Below are 14,906 nucleotides of genomic sequence, written 5' to 3' on the forward strand. Positions count from 1 at the left end.
ACTAAATTATTGGGACAGTTTTTACCACACTGCAAAAACTGTGGCGTAGTACCCATCCAAATTTGCTGTTGAAAATGTCGAAAAAACGTGTGTTATTTCAAGCTTAGTTTGATTTGAGTGTTTACACACATTTTAAAGGGTGTAGTTGAATTTAAACTCCAATAAATAAAGAAAGCTTATACCGAGATCACATGCATTGATTTTTTTTTCAAAAACACCACTGTTGGCGCATTTTAAATTTTGCCAGAGTTTATTTACTTCGAATAACAGTAGCAAAGGACAGTTGCCTTCTTCCACGCCACTGTACAATATATACTGAAAAACAATATATACTGACTGTACACTGTACAATATATACTGACTTACACTATATTACATCTTAAACGTAACTTCTTCTCCATATGTATATCACATCTTACTGTAATTATAAATTTTAGTGTTTCTAAATAACAAACATAAAGGTGGCTACTTTATATATAGTGCTTATAAGTTGCGTAAAAGAACAATTTAGGTGTCTCACCATACCAGAAACTATCATTTTCTCTTGGCGTCGAGGAGCACCACCTTGGTGTAAAGTAGTTACCCCCATATTTGGTGCTCAGATACGCGAAATTTTTTTTATAGTGTAGTATGTGTCAGCTCTCCCTCCCCCTAAAATATACACCGAAGAGCCATTACATTATGACCACCTCCTATAACAATGGGCTCGCCCAGGTTTTCATGGCTTCTCGCCCAGGAACAATGTTTTCATGGGGCACATTAGGACCCATTGAATCCTCATAGAGCAATCCCTGACATCTGTAAGCTACTTGAACATGGTTGCAGACCAGGTTCACCCATTCATGGCAACAGTTTTTCCTGCGGGGGATTGTGTTTACCAACAGGATAATGCACCATGACATAAGGGTCGAATCGTCATGGATTGGTTCGAGGATCATTCCAGTGACTTTCAAGTCATGTCTTGGCCCCCAAATTCACCTGAGCTTAATCCAGTAGAGCATTTGTGGTCCTACTTGGAAAATCAAATTCGTGCTGCTATGCTACCCCCTCGCAATGTGAGATAATTGAAGGACCAGTTGGTGAGCGCTTGGTACCAGATACCTAAGACTACCTATCAGCACCTTGTGGAATGAATGCCACGGCTAGTGCTAGCAGTTTTGAGGCTAAAGGTGGACCTAAATGTTATTAGCAGGGTGGTCGTAATGTAATGGCTCTTCAGTGTATAAGGATAACATAAATTCAAATCTATCTAAAAAAGTACGTTTTTATTCATATTTTGTAACTTAATAATTAGTTAGCAATAGTTAATTTGCATAGTTGAATCAATTCTTTCGATTCATGAAGTTTGTGTTCTATTAAGAGCCAATTTGGTTCTTAAAACTGCTCAGGGACATCATTTTTATTTTTCATTTTATGTTAAAATGCAGTTTATATTTAAAAAAAAAAATCTGCTGTGATATCCTAGTAAAGATTTTTTTAAAAATCTATTAATAGTTGATTCTAAATATTTCGCATCATCTTTGAAATCTTAATAAGGAAAATTTGCTGAATTAAATTTAACGTTCAATCAACTGGTATAATAAGGACAGCAAAAGATGAAAATATCTTTTATCTTTTTATTTATGTTTAAAAATTATGTTATTATGTGCATAAACAAGCTGAACTTTTTTTGACTGTTAAAAACGCGTGACATCGAATCTTTATGAATAATTTTTCAACTATGCTTGATTTTAATAATATATTGAAAATATTGCTTAGAAATATCCTTTCATCCATGAACATGTTTACTTTCTATTGGATATCAAATATCACATTTTGATTTTCAAATCAAAAGAAGAAAAAAAATTGAAACTTTTGAAAATATGTTTTTATAAAAAACATGGAAATTTTGAACAAAACTCTCTCAGCTTGTTGTTTGTTTTTCTGAGCCTGTTTGAAACAACTTAGTCTTCTGCCTTTGTTGTTGTTTACCGTTCTTGCAAAAGCATATTTTTAGTTAAGAAGTTAAAGGAGAACTTTTGTTCAACTTAGAAAATAGTAGAGAAGATTATCTAGCAGAACATGAATATCCGTAATTACTTGTTTATTGATCTGTACATCTGAATCAAGATATTTCATCAACCGTATTCATTAAATAACAAGTTTTAAACATCAATTGCAACTCATTGACCAGAAATTAAAATTATATATTTTCAGATTAAATGGTATTTTGATTAAACTTCCTGCTGGGGTAAGTCGTTATTTTGTTCTTTGAGTAGAAAAAAAATATTGATGAACTATATTTCTCTGATGTAAGACAATAAATGGAAAAAGACTTTTTATGTGGTGCGTAAATACAGTAAAAATATCTTTCGATTTTATGTTCGGAATCTACCAATTATGTTGTAATTTGAATGGACTAAATAGTATTAGACGCAGCATGAGGGGGGACACTCTTTTTGATATTAAAAAACTGTTATCTTATTTTAAGTTTTACATACAAATAAAAAATAAATGTGCATATATATAGAAACTTAAAAAAACGAACAGTTTCCTAAGAACAAAAAGTGTACCCCCCTTACACTACATCTGCGGTTATACCATTCGAAAAAGACGTGTATTCTTTTATATAAGTTCTGAAAGAACAATTTTCTACACATGATGTCCTTTTCTTATATTTTTTCTTTTGTATGCAGCTTGTTCTATAAAGACCACCGTTAAAAATATCCTTATCAAGCGTCTTTGGAATATCCTTATAAATATTTTTGAAAGTACTTTTTGGGATTCCATATTAAATTTTAAGCGAGGAAAAAAATGAACGCTATCACAGTTGAGAAAAGTTACTGTACGAAACATTCAAAACATGTTTAATTGAAGGACAGAGAAACTAAAAGAAAATTTTAGGAAAACCTACAAGCTTAAAACTGCAACCAATCAGGTTTTTAATCTGTAGATCAGCATTCCTTAATTATGATTTATTAGTGTTTTTGTTTTTCCCTCGCTTAAATAATAATTTTTGATATACAATGCATCTATTTTTTTGCCTTTACTTTTGATAAAGATTCTAGCAAACATTATATTGAGGTCAGGCTTTACGAAGGCCCCTGTATACTACATAGTTTAGTTTACTTGGAAATAAGGTTTTTCTCACACAATAAAATGAGATTATATTTTTAAAGGATAAACAATCTAAATTCATTTTCACATACATCTCCTATAGTCAAATGCAGAATCACAACAACACTAACTGTCACACAGAGCATTTTTGTATTGTATTACTTACGTTCGTCATCAGCTGTAAAGTGAGGTTTCTTTCTTCTCATGAAATAACATTCTTAAGCAAAACATTCTAATAATTTTTATCCATATGGGAAAATGTCGCCAATTTGGAAATATTTAAAATTTTTTATATACTTGATATTTTCATCTGTTCTAAATCCTAAAACTTTTTTTTCTGAAAGACAGTACAATTTGTAAAAAATTATAGTTTTGTGTCGAGTTTAGTTCTATTAAACTCGACATAAGGTGCTTAAACTGGGAATTTTTATTTAGCGTGGCGACAGATTTTCGAAAAATTTTCTGAATAAGATAGAACAAAATAAAAATGAAACTAAATGAAATTTCAGGAAATAGTATTAAAAAATCACCTAATGCAAACCTGGTTGATTTTTTTCCTGGGTAAATATATTTTATCAATCAATTTCTCATTCGCATCTCCGAATTCACATACGAGAATTTTTTGCACACGGTGTGAATGATTCTGCTATGCTATCTTTTTTGCGGAATTCGGTTTCAGAACGCAGCTTTCCAGTTTGGCGATATTAGGAAAAATAGTTAAGAAAGGAGGAATTTTTTCTCATATACCTTTGTTAAATTATTGTAACCAGAAGTAATTCAAATTTAAAAAAAATTTATAATGTTTTATTATTTCCATTTATTATTAAATTTGACTACAAACGATAAAATCAAAGAGTAAACTACAAAGTTTTCTACAATGTTAGTCAATTAAAACTTTTGTTTCTCTAGAAGATTTATCTTAGCCTTTAGTGTAATTTCTAAGAAATTTTTTTTTTATAATGTCAGCATTATTTTTATTTAAGCACAAACACTGATGGCACTTACCGTTGTAGTGAAATTGAGACATTCGTTGTAATTAGTCCAATTTCCCCAAAGCCAGTTTCCATTTTTATCACAAATTCGATAAGCTTTGGCTTCTATAAGTAAAACATTCAAATTTAAGAGAAATAATAATATAATAATATTTGTTGGTTTGAATAAATTTTCAAAAATCTGAAATAAATTTTCGCATTTTTTTACTAAAAACACTGCTCAAAACAATTAAAGGATACTGAGGTTGTGGGTTGATCTTGTACCTGGAGAATTGTTTGAATGATTGATACATTATCGACAGACATAGTACGCGATATGAGATAAAAATGACATTTGTTTCGCAGAAGAAAAAAAAACGTTTTATTGAGCATTTGAGTACAAAAGCAAAAGAACACAGCTAAAAAAAATAATAAAAAAAAATCAAAGTAAAAATAGTATTTTTAAAAACCACGTTTTTGTACTGGAGAATAATAATTAAAAAACAAAAATTTGAAAAACGAAACACCTGGGGCGCATGAAATACATAACAGTAACAGTATGTGTGTTCATGAGAATATGTGTATGTATATCTGTAATTGTATCTGACTGTGGATGTGTAAGTGGTTGTGCATGTGTATGAGTAAGAAAATGTGTATATGCATGTGTATATATACTGTTATGTATTTGCACCCCACGCTTTTCGTTTTTCAAATTTTTGTTTTTTAATTATTATTCTCCACTACAAAAACGTGGTTTTAAAAAAAAAATTTTTTTTTTTGTACTCACTTCCAAAATCTCAATTTTTTCACTCACTGTACACAAAACTTTTCAACTGACATGTGTCACTAATTTGAAATAATCGAATCGACAACAATAGACAATATCAAAAATATTAATTTTTCTTTAATTGTAATTTTATTTTACTTTGCATGTCTTTCTTCTCTTCATTTTCATGCATTGTCATCCAATTCTGAACTATGTGCCAAATTTGAAGTCTGTAGCTAGTCGGGAAGTTAGTTTAAAATCTATTAAAAAAATCCACCCGAACAGACATACACGAAGGCAAGTTGATATAAACGTGGTAAAAAAAGGCGTTTCCTTGAACGAAAATCATTTTTAGTAGGGGCTTATGGTTTCCCCGGACGGACAGCAACTTTTAACACTTTTGAGGCATCGAGTCAATGAGGTTATTAATGAGGGGCTGGAGTATTCGGTTCTATTCCTTCAGACAGCTCTCTTCAGTTCCTGGAGAGTTAGTCGGGGTGGTAGGCGTCCAGCAATTCGTCGAAATAGAATGCCCAAACATGTTTGATTGGGTTCATGTCCAGAGAACACGTTGGCCAAACCATTCGTATGATTCCTTCCACAAAAAGGAAATCATTTACCAAGTTAGCACTATTTGGCCTGCAGTTGTCGTCCAGAAATAGCAACAATAGGTCTCAGGATCTCATCCCTATATAGGCGACCGGTCAGATCACTATTCTGAATGATTGATAAGCTCATCAGTGGAGATGACAGCATAAAACATCCGTCTCCACCGCCATATCTTACACTTTCGTTCACGATCACAGGATTGTTTCTAGTGACACGTTCCCTCCTGATGAAAATACGCCTTTTATCAAAGTAACTCGTCAGAGAAAAGAATATTGCTTAATCCATTTCTCCTCCAGTTCTATTGGGCTATTGCCCACACCCTGAGGCGCGACGGTGCTTTGCTGTTAATGTGACAAACACATTTGGTCGCCGAGCATACAGACCTACAGCGTAAATGCGGTCTCGGCCAGTTTGTGTCGAAACTGTGGTGCCAGTAGCCAAACGAAGGTGTTGTTGAAGAAGAGTGGCATTCATATTTCTGCGTCTCCGAGCTATGGCGTTAAATAATGGTCTTAATTGGGCGTTGTTGTACGTAGATACTCTTGCCCTGATCTTTGGCCTTCATTTCCAGTCGCCAAAAAATGTTCCAGATCATAAAAATCACACTTCGTGAAACTCCAATGGCTTCTGCTACTTCGGCTTGTGCTTGGCCACCCTCTAATCGGCTAACGATTCTCCAAACTTCTGATTCAGTTAAATGACTTCGTTGAGACATGGCACTAATCGAAACAAAGCACATACTGAATGTCGATCATTCTTTTCCGCTTTGTCTTACATTAAGTTGAAAGCCAAATCAAATTCGCTGCTGCTATAAGGCGTCGTCTACGACGTCAAACTCAAAATTTCCATACTGCGAAGTTTGAAAATAAATTTTTTTTTGAAGAAACTATCTTTGTCCATTCTATTCTAAAAAAAAGAAGAAAAAAAAAGAGGGAAAAAAAAACAAGAAATTGCTCATTCCGTTATTTAAACAGGATTCACAATATTCTTTAATCGTTTTGAGCTGTGTATCTTTCAAGTAAAACAGTTATTTATAGTATTGTAAAAAAATTGAACTCAGAACTTACAAATTTTTCTTCCTTATTTACGAAGCCGTTTTCTGATAAATTCTCTGAGTGAACATTTTCATCAAATTGTGATATATGAGTTTCGTCACAAGCATTTTACTTAACGCAACATATTGATTCACTCAATTAATTTGGAAATATAATACAAAATGCTAGCGAATAATTGAGTACTCAGACGCTATAAGAAAAAAAAATTGGAAGCCTATTTAGCAAACGAGCCCAATAATCGCTCTACAATTCTGTCACACAATCTGATAGTCTTATAAAATCTGATAACAAGTCTTGGAAAATAGTTTAACAAAAAAGTATTTAAATATGGTGTAATACATACTTAATATTTTTATTTTGTACAAGCACTTTCATTGATGAACATGCATTTTTATTATGTATTTCTACTATTGTATAATATTTTGAAATATATTTCTTCAATTTGTGAGATATAGTTTTCAACTATAAATTGACTCAGTTACATAGTTTGTACTGCAGTCATTCTTTAAGCTTATGTAGTTATTTACAGGTTTAAATGTTCTTTGACTGCTTCTTTTTTAAATTTTCATGATGTTTAAGAAATAATACCATTTATATAGTAAATAAGCATGTAATTTTCACAGTATTGTTTTCCAATCGAAAAGTTGGAGTTTTTTCAAATATGCCATTATTCAAATTCAATAAAAGTAATTTTACCTAACATTTTAATGATAAATAGAACTAAGTATATAACTGTAAAAATTTTGAATTTCTTATATACAATTAATGATTGTATGAAATATCAAGAGAAACGCGATGTGTATCAAATATATTTTTGAAATGTCAAAGAAAGGGATTTTAAATCCATCGGATTTACAAAAATATTTAATTAAATTTTTATTACTTTAATTGCCCTACAAAACGAAAAATAAAAGTATTTAGTTTTCATTCAAATATAGCTTTTTCTTACAAGAATTAAATTTGATTTCTTTCAATAAATTAGAATGCTTCCAATATTTTCTTAAATTTTTTTAAACTGTAAAATAAGGTGGATATGATAATGACGTATCTCATATTCAATCCAAAGAAGTTTATTATTTCTATTATTAATGTGATCTTACAAGATTTCTAAGCATTACAGTGCTATCTGAAGAAAATATTTCTCTGTTTGTATTAATGTGATCTTACGAGATCTAATAAGGTCTGTGTGTAAAAGGTTTCAAATGGGAAGAAAAAATTCTAAAATGTTTTTAAGTGAAGACTTCAAGAAAAAAAGGAAAGAGTTAGGATTAAAATTTCTTAAAAAATATATCCTGAAACTTTTTGAGAAATTCTCACATAACACGATTTATAATTACACAGTTTCAGTAGATTTTATCATTTTCTTCTTCTTAGAACCAGGAGTAAATGTATTTTTGATCAAGATTTTTATTTTCTCTGTCACGGATCAATAATAATAATTATTCTGAATGCCATTGTCATGAATCGACACTAACTCTTAAAAAAACCATTTGTTATTTTCAACAATACCGATTTGATTAGACACGAGAGTGCAATAATTAAAAAAAAAGATGTGTAAACAATGCGCCTATTGATAGAAAAGTAATTTAAACAATGACTTTCATTTTGATAAGAAACGAAGCAAGAAAATGACAAATGAAATCATGTTTTTATTTAATATTTTTTAATCATAAAATAGTTTTTCTGTTTTTCCATGAGCATTAATAATCCATTATCTCAATTATATGTGGATACCTATGCAACACTTTGTCATCAAAAATACATTAACCTTCTTGCTGATAAGATGAAATTACATCCATTCTAAGCGTAATTAATTAAAAAGCAATTTTTTATACAGCAAATAAGAGCTCGTACATTTGGGTTTAAGCGCTTGGGGTATCGACACTATAAATGGAAAGATAAGCTTTACTATTTATCTTTTTTTTAAATGCTTCCATTCTCTATAGAATAATAATATATGCCACCACTGTTTATTTTTTTAAAATTTCCTATATTTTTTGGTATAAACATATTCGACTGTGTGCTTTAATAAAACTAAACAAAAATTATTTTGAGAAATAGAGCACTTTGGTTATATCTACGAATATTGACTCCAAAAGATCGATATCTGTTCAACAAAATTAGTTATTAACTAAGATTACTTAAATTAACTAAGAACTACTTATCTATGTTTGTGTGCGTCAGACTATTCAAACTCTTAAGCATTTACAAAAAAAGAAGATTTTGATTTTATTCGTTTATTTTGTACCAGCTAAGGCATCTACTAGTAGTTTTTTTTGTAACCTAACGTAACCTGTAACTTCTCAAGTTAGTATGGAAGTATTTTAAAACTAAACTTCTTTTTAAAGCATTTTAGCTTCCTGAGTTGAATATGAAGTAGCTTTCAAGTTATTAGGAATTTAAAATAACTCTGAAATCAAAAGTAAACTCTGATAGCAGATACCCCTAGAGTTTAAAACTCAAATGTATGAGCTCTTATTTATATTTACCTGCACAGACTAAGTAGACTTTCGTTTGAAACATTCATAGCAAGAAAAAATGATTAATATGCAATCTTATTTTCTAGAAAAAAACAATATGTACTTGAATAGTCTTATCTGCACATTAATAGTCATTATGCACATCAATAGTCTTATCCAACTAAAGAAACAATAGGCCATTACTTCCAGCATTTAATTATAATGTTCGAATTTTTATACTAAAATTATGGTAAAATAACCAGTATCAGTTTGTCCACACAATTAATCTTAAAGTTAATTGTAAAACACAATTTTTACCTTCACGTCTTTGAAACCGTTTACAACTGATATAGTTAATAAACCATAAATACAAAACTAGGCCGTTTTTTAACCATTACAAGTAGCATGGTTTTAAAACCGTAAAAAAAAAATTTAACTGGACATAGGAGATAGTTTGGTAGTTTTATGGTGCTACCATCTATGTGTTAAGTATCGTCTTCTAATAGCACAGGGTCACAAATTGGCGAGTACAGGAAGCTGGAAACTCTTCATGCGTTGAAGAGAGTATCTCCGACTCATGATATTAATATAATTGCGTCAACGGAAATATTGTGGAGTCAACACTGGGAATTGCGCCCTTTTTTGCCGGTCATGAGATTGACAGATTAGTTCTTTCGTCTGTAATATGTACCCATCTGCAAGGAACTACGTGGTTTCAATAGATGATCGTCGTTGGTGAGATCAAATTTTGGTTGTTTAACCGTATTAGGTGAAAGCAGTTAATAAACGGTTTTTCTCACAGTTAACAGTTTAAATACAATCTTATTTATGGTCATTTGACTGTTTTGTTTGAATATGGTAAAATAACAATTAAATTAATTGTTATTTAACCATTTGTTTCGAGAAATTTCAAACAATATAGAAGGAGGGAAAAAATTCACCTATTAAATATTTTTTATAGTATAAGTCAATAACTTCTATAACTAAGGGCTACATTGAAAAGTTTTGTTATAAAATTAATATGAAAAAATATTCTTGAAATACAAATTCTTTTTAGCAGTTTATATTGTATGGTATTTCAGTTAAATCATTGGAACAAGAGAAAATAAAATTTGCATTTCTTATATGATCAAGTTTACATTTTCAGACAAGTCAAAATCAAGTTAAGTACCACGGATATGTTTGCGGAAATGCTTCTACAAATTAACTCATTAATAGTTGCTTATTTAAAAATGTTATAATTTCAAACGTTTATTATTACATAAATAAAAATAGCAAATTATTATTGAATGAGATATTGCATAAGCTATCAGCCTAAAAATATTATTTTTTAAACGAATAACTGTTAAAATATAAAAGTAAATATGCTTATTTTAAGTTTAAAAAATGAGCTCGGAAGTCTTAAATATATTTTTTAAGACATAAAGCAATAAAGCCAATTTACAACATTAGTTTTGAAAATATGTTATGAATTGTTGGTAATTACCTGGTGGAATAACTAAGTTTTTTACATCTGCGACTGCATCTCCGTACTTAAGTACTTGCAGGCAGGATTTCCACGCCGTTTGACCTGCTGGGATGGAAGGCCAGCACAAAACTGAGTCCCATACTGGCTCACAATAAACATCTCCTGAAATAAAATAAAAATAGTTAATTGAAATGTTAAGAAGAAAACAAATTGCTAAGAATAAGTTTTTCCAATTAACGCGGGAAGGTGAATTTCTTCGAGCAAAAGTATCGGAAAATGAGAAAAAATTATTGCAATTTAAATTATGAATCCTATTTCTCGATTAAGATACTTTAGTTCTAATTTTGAAACAAAATATGGAATAATTTGATAGTTTTTTTTTTTTATCTTTCAGCAAAAGCATATTTCTTGTTTATAATTGTATCTTTTAATTCAGAAAAAACGTTATAACCTACTTCAATGAAAAAAAGAAAAAATACGTCAAAAAAATAAAATAATTATTATTGAAATAATGTTTCAAATATTTTTGACAGATTTTAAAAGTAAATACTGAGAATTCACTTTTCTAAATATTAAAATGAAAAACGAAAAAAAAATAACAAATACTTTTCTTACGTATTTTAATTTAATCAGTTTATTCATGTTTTTCAAATCGTTGCTGGTTTTTCCGGTACATATTTTATATGCTTCCTGTAGATAAATAAACTTCCACTTTAGCATTTTCTACAGTTATTTCACAAATTATTTTAGTATATTAGTTAAAAAATATTTATATATATCAATAATCTTTTTTTAACACAATATTTCTTATTTAAAGGACTCGGGGCAATAAAGGGGTCAGTCACATTTTGTCGAAATGAAATGTATGTATGTCAAACTGTTCTTCAATACTGTTTCTAGATAGGTACTTAACAAATTTCTAGGATTTTCTCTTTTAAAGCCCGCAATACCCAGAAATACCCTGTTGCCTACTTGAAAATTGTGTTATTTTTCTCTCGAACAATTCAAAAAGCGATTAGTCATTAGATTGAGCCAATACTTTTATTTGTACTTATATAAGTCTTCTGTATACCAGTCTAAAGAATTAGGAATTGTTTTTTTTAAGTTAAAATAATTTAATTTTTTGCACCCTTATATAAATAATAACTAAGGTAAATACAAAAATTTTTTTGAAGAGAATTTATTAAGGGAGTCGGGATTAGTCAGGAAGCTTGCCTTGATATCAAAATTACAGGGGAAAACTTAATGTGGTATTTTCCACTATCAAACTGAAATAATCATAATATTTATGGTTACACATTAAACAATAAATATATGAACAAAACAAGGAATTTACAAACTATTTTAGTCTTTCTCTGCTTTTTGAATTCTGTACTTTATTTAAATGAATTTGCGTATTGATATTCCTTTTCGCTTACGGGTTTTTGAGGCTTTTAGAAGCATCATAAAACTCATGAGCGTATTTAATAAATTATTTGGATGCCAATGAGTTATTAAATACCCTAATGGACACAATATTATGCTTATTTAATTAGATCACGGAACACATGTAGTCTTAAATAGAATGAAAAAGAAAGTTTTTTTTTATTTTAATGATAAAGCCCGAACGAATAAATAAAAGTATTGCCAAAATAAACAGAATAAATAATAGTATACTACAGGAAATATTATTTTTAAATAAATAGGTTTTAAATAAACAGGAAATATTGTTATTTGATGAATATTTTTTTTATTTGTGAGAAGCACTTTTTAATAAATATTTTTGTGATAAGATTTTGAAGGTAAAATCAAAAATTCATTAACTTTATCCTTTTATTTCCTTTGATGATCAAGAGAGGAGAACGATTTACATCCATTTTTCAAAAAATGCTGATTTAATCACCATTTGTTTCATTTTCAGAAATCAACAACGTGGAAAATCGTTACAAATACTCAAACCTTGAAATCCGTTTATTCTCAGAATTAGCTTTCATGAACATAAACCATCTTCTTCCTTGATCTTCTGTTCTATTACCCTCAAGAAAAAAAATTCAAACTTTCTTGAAAGGTCCATTAGAAGCAAAACATATTGTCTGTAAGATATAATGAAGAGGGAAGACTTAGTTTCAGTAATTTTAGAAAACGATGGATCCTTTTACTGTAAAAATGGATACTCAAATTTCACGAAACTTTTCTCGTGTTCTGGTATGTGCCCCGAGTGAACATTTCGTCAAAATGACGAAATAACTATCATCATTTCTTCAGGAAAACGAATTTCGTCAAAAGTAAAGAAATATTCCGTCATTTTATTTTCATATAAATAAAAACCTTGCAGTGCCTAATGTATCTAGCTTTTCTAATAATCACTTTATCATCGGCACCATGTAGGTGGATCAATGTAACACTAGAAGAACAGAGGGTAAATAGAAATAAATTACACCTATGTCCGAAGCGGGCATCGAATCCTTGATCTTCCTGGTAACTCCTAACTCCTTGACCACTATACAGTTCGGGATACCTGTTTCGTCACTTTGTTTTCGATTGTTTAGTTTTCATTTTAGTTTTGTCACTAGAATTAACAATCCCCTACAATGCACTATGATTAGGTTTTGAGTTTGAAAAACATTTTTGTCATAAATTTGACAGTTCGTATTTCGTCACAAATCACGTGATTTGTGACGAAATGATTTTCTAAGTTAACAAAGTGCAACTCAAGGATCGTTGAATCGTCAAAAGTGAGAGTGTTTAAAAAAGAATAGGCCATGAGGGAGTCAATTTAAATTTATAAATGATGAACTATCGTCGTGATTATGGAGAAGAATCAATAATTTGAAAATGTGACAAATAAAATGAAGAATAATGGTTGAGAGCGGATCATCATTATTTTTACAAAAATAAAACATTACAATCGCTGTCTTTTGCATTTTTATGATTACTCAGTTTTGACAAATCAATAAAAGGGAAATCGGTTTTCGACGAGAGTTATTACTCAGAAAACAAGCCAAGTTGGTGTAAAATGCTTCATATCTGCTTTGAAATCCATTTTTTTGTGAGAATCAGCTTCCATGGACATTATTCCCCCTTCGAACTTGATATGTGATGTTGTTGCGTATGCCTTTTTAGGCATATGGGTGCGATTGTTCTTGTTTTCGCAGTAGTATCGTCTATGGCGAAGAATTCAACTTCAGCCACACCCATTCGTCTCAGCCGTTCATAGAGCGAACTCATTCATACATCCATTCATTCATCTACAGATCGTAATTTTGACCAGAACTATCGATCTCCAATCCAGTACCCCCACAGGTTTTGATTTGTTATGGGAACATATAGGACTTTGCGACTCGACAGATTTAACGTGCATCAGTCACTATTTACTACAAGGGGCATCTTCGGCCGGCGGGGTTCGAAACCACGAACTCTCGGACATGGGCCCTACCGACCAGGCTATCCCGGCCTTTTGATATGTGATGAAAATTAATTATAAATGAAAGATAAATAATAATTGAAATAATAAATAAATAGTGTGCAATGTATAAAAAATACGCAATAATAAAAACAAATGATAATAAACAAAAAAATGGACATTTTTATTTTGATCAGAAACGTTTCATATTTTATGTACCATTCCTAATTTAAGCCTCATCATTTTGCTTGTTTTATTTTAAAAATGGATATATATTTAAATAGTTTATAAAACTTACTGCTTTGATTAAATTGTATGAAAATTTTCTAATTATTAAGAATCAGTTTTTTAAAAGTTTTTTTTGTCAGTTTTTCATTGAAATATCTTTTCATAAATGGTTAAACAAATTATAAATAAGTTAAACCCTTAACTTTTTGCTACTTTTTAAATTGAAAAAACTTGGGATAATAATAGACATTTATTGAAATGGTTATACAAAGTATTTCAATGTTTGAAAAAAGTAGTTTTTAGAGCGAAAGAACTGCATTCTAGAAAAATTAAAGTTTTTTTTAAAAAAATAATATTGTTTTTTACGCAAACAGAGCATATTTAGCTTTTTGCAAAAGACAAATTTAACTTATTTCCTTTACATCAGATTCAGACTGAAGATTTTATGTGAATATTATGTTAAAAACTATTTTAATATTCTTCAAATAGTTAAAAGAATAAACTATGTTAATCATGAATAATAAAAATACTCTCTTTTATATAGTTTTTCTGAAAAGAAATATTCCATTTATTTTTGGAAGATAAAAGGATTTTAATATTTAATATATAAAGAACAGTTTTTAGTCAATGGAGCTTAGAACAAGTTTTATACATTAGTTTTGAGTTGAAATAAGTTTTTTCTCAACATTTTTTATTGCAGTAATAAAGCTTTATAATAAATTTTGAAAAGTCAAAAATCTAAAAATATTCTTTAAGCTTCAAAAAAGCAAAAAAAAAAAAAATCTTTTGGGTGAACTACTCAGATTTTTCAAAAGTTACTAAGTATTTAATTGGAAGTATTGAATATACGTTTCCTATTATAGTATAGCACT

General features: G+C 29.7%; 1 protein-coding gene across 2 annotated transcripts in view; it reads right to left on the minus strand.

Moving 5' to 3' along the window:
- Positions 1-14,906, minus strand: part of LOC107444653 (corticotropin-releasing hormone receptor 1) — a 134,452-nt gene that overhangs the window by 35,605 nt on the left and 83,941 nt on the right. For both annotated transcript variants that reach the window (XM_071177410.2, XM_016058864.4), the window contains 2 exons: positions 10,443-10,586; positions 4,102-4,193 (listed from right to left, as the gene is read on the minus strand). In XM_071177410.2, coding sequence (XP_071033511.2) covers positions 4,102-4,193; positions 10,443-10,586 — 236 coding nt within the window. The remainder of the gene's footprint in view (positions 1-4,101; positions 4,194-10,442; positions 10,587-14,906) is intronic.

The sequence above is a fragment of the Parasteatoda tepidariorum genome, chromosome 2, assembly GCF_982258835.1.
Source record: "Parasteatoda tepidariorum strain Cologne lab strain chromosome 2, Ptep-v5.0, whole genome shotgun sequence".
NCBI classification, from domain to species: Eukaryota; Metazoa; Arthropoda; class Arachnida; order Araneae; family Theridiidae; genus Parasteatoda; species Parasteatoda tepidariorum.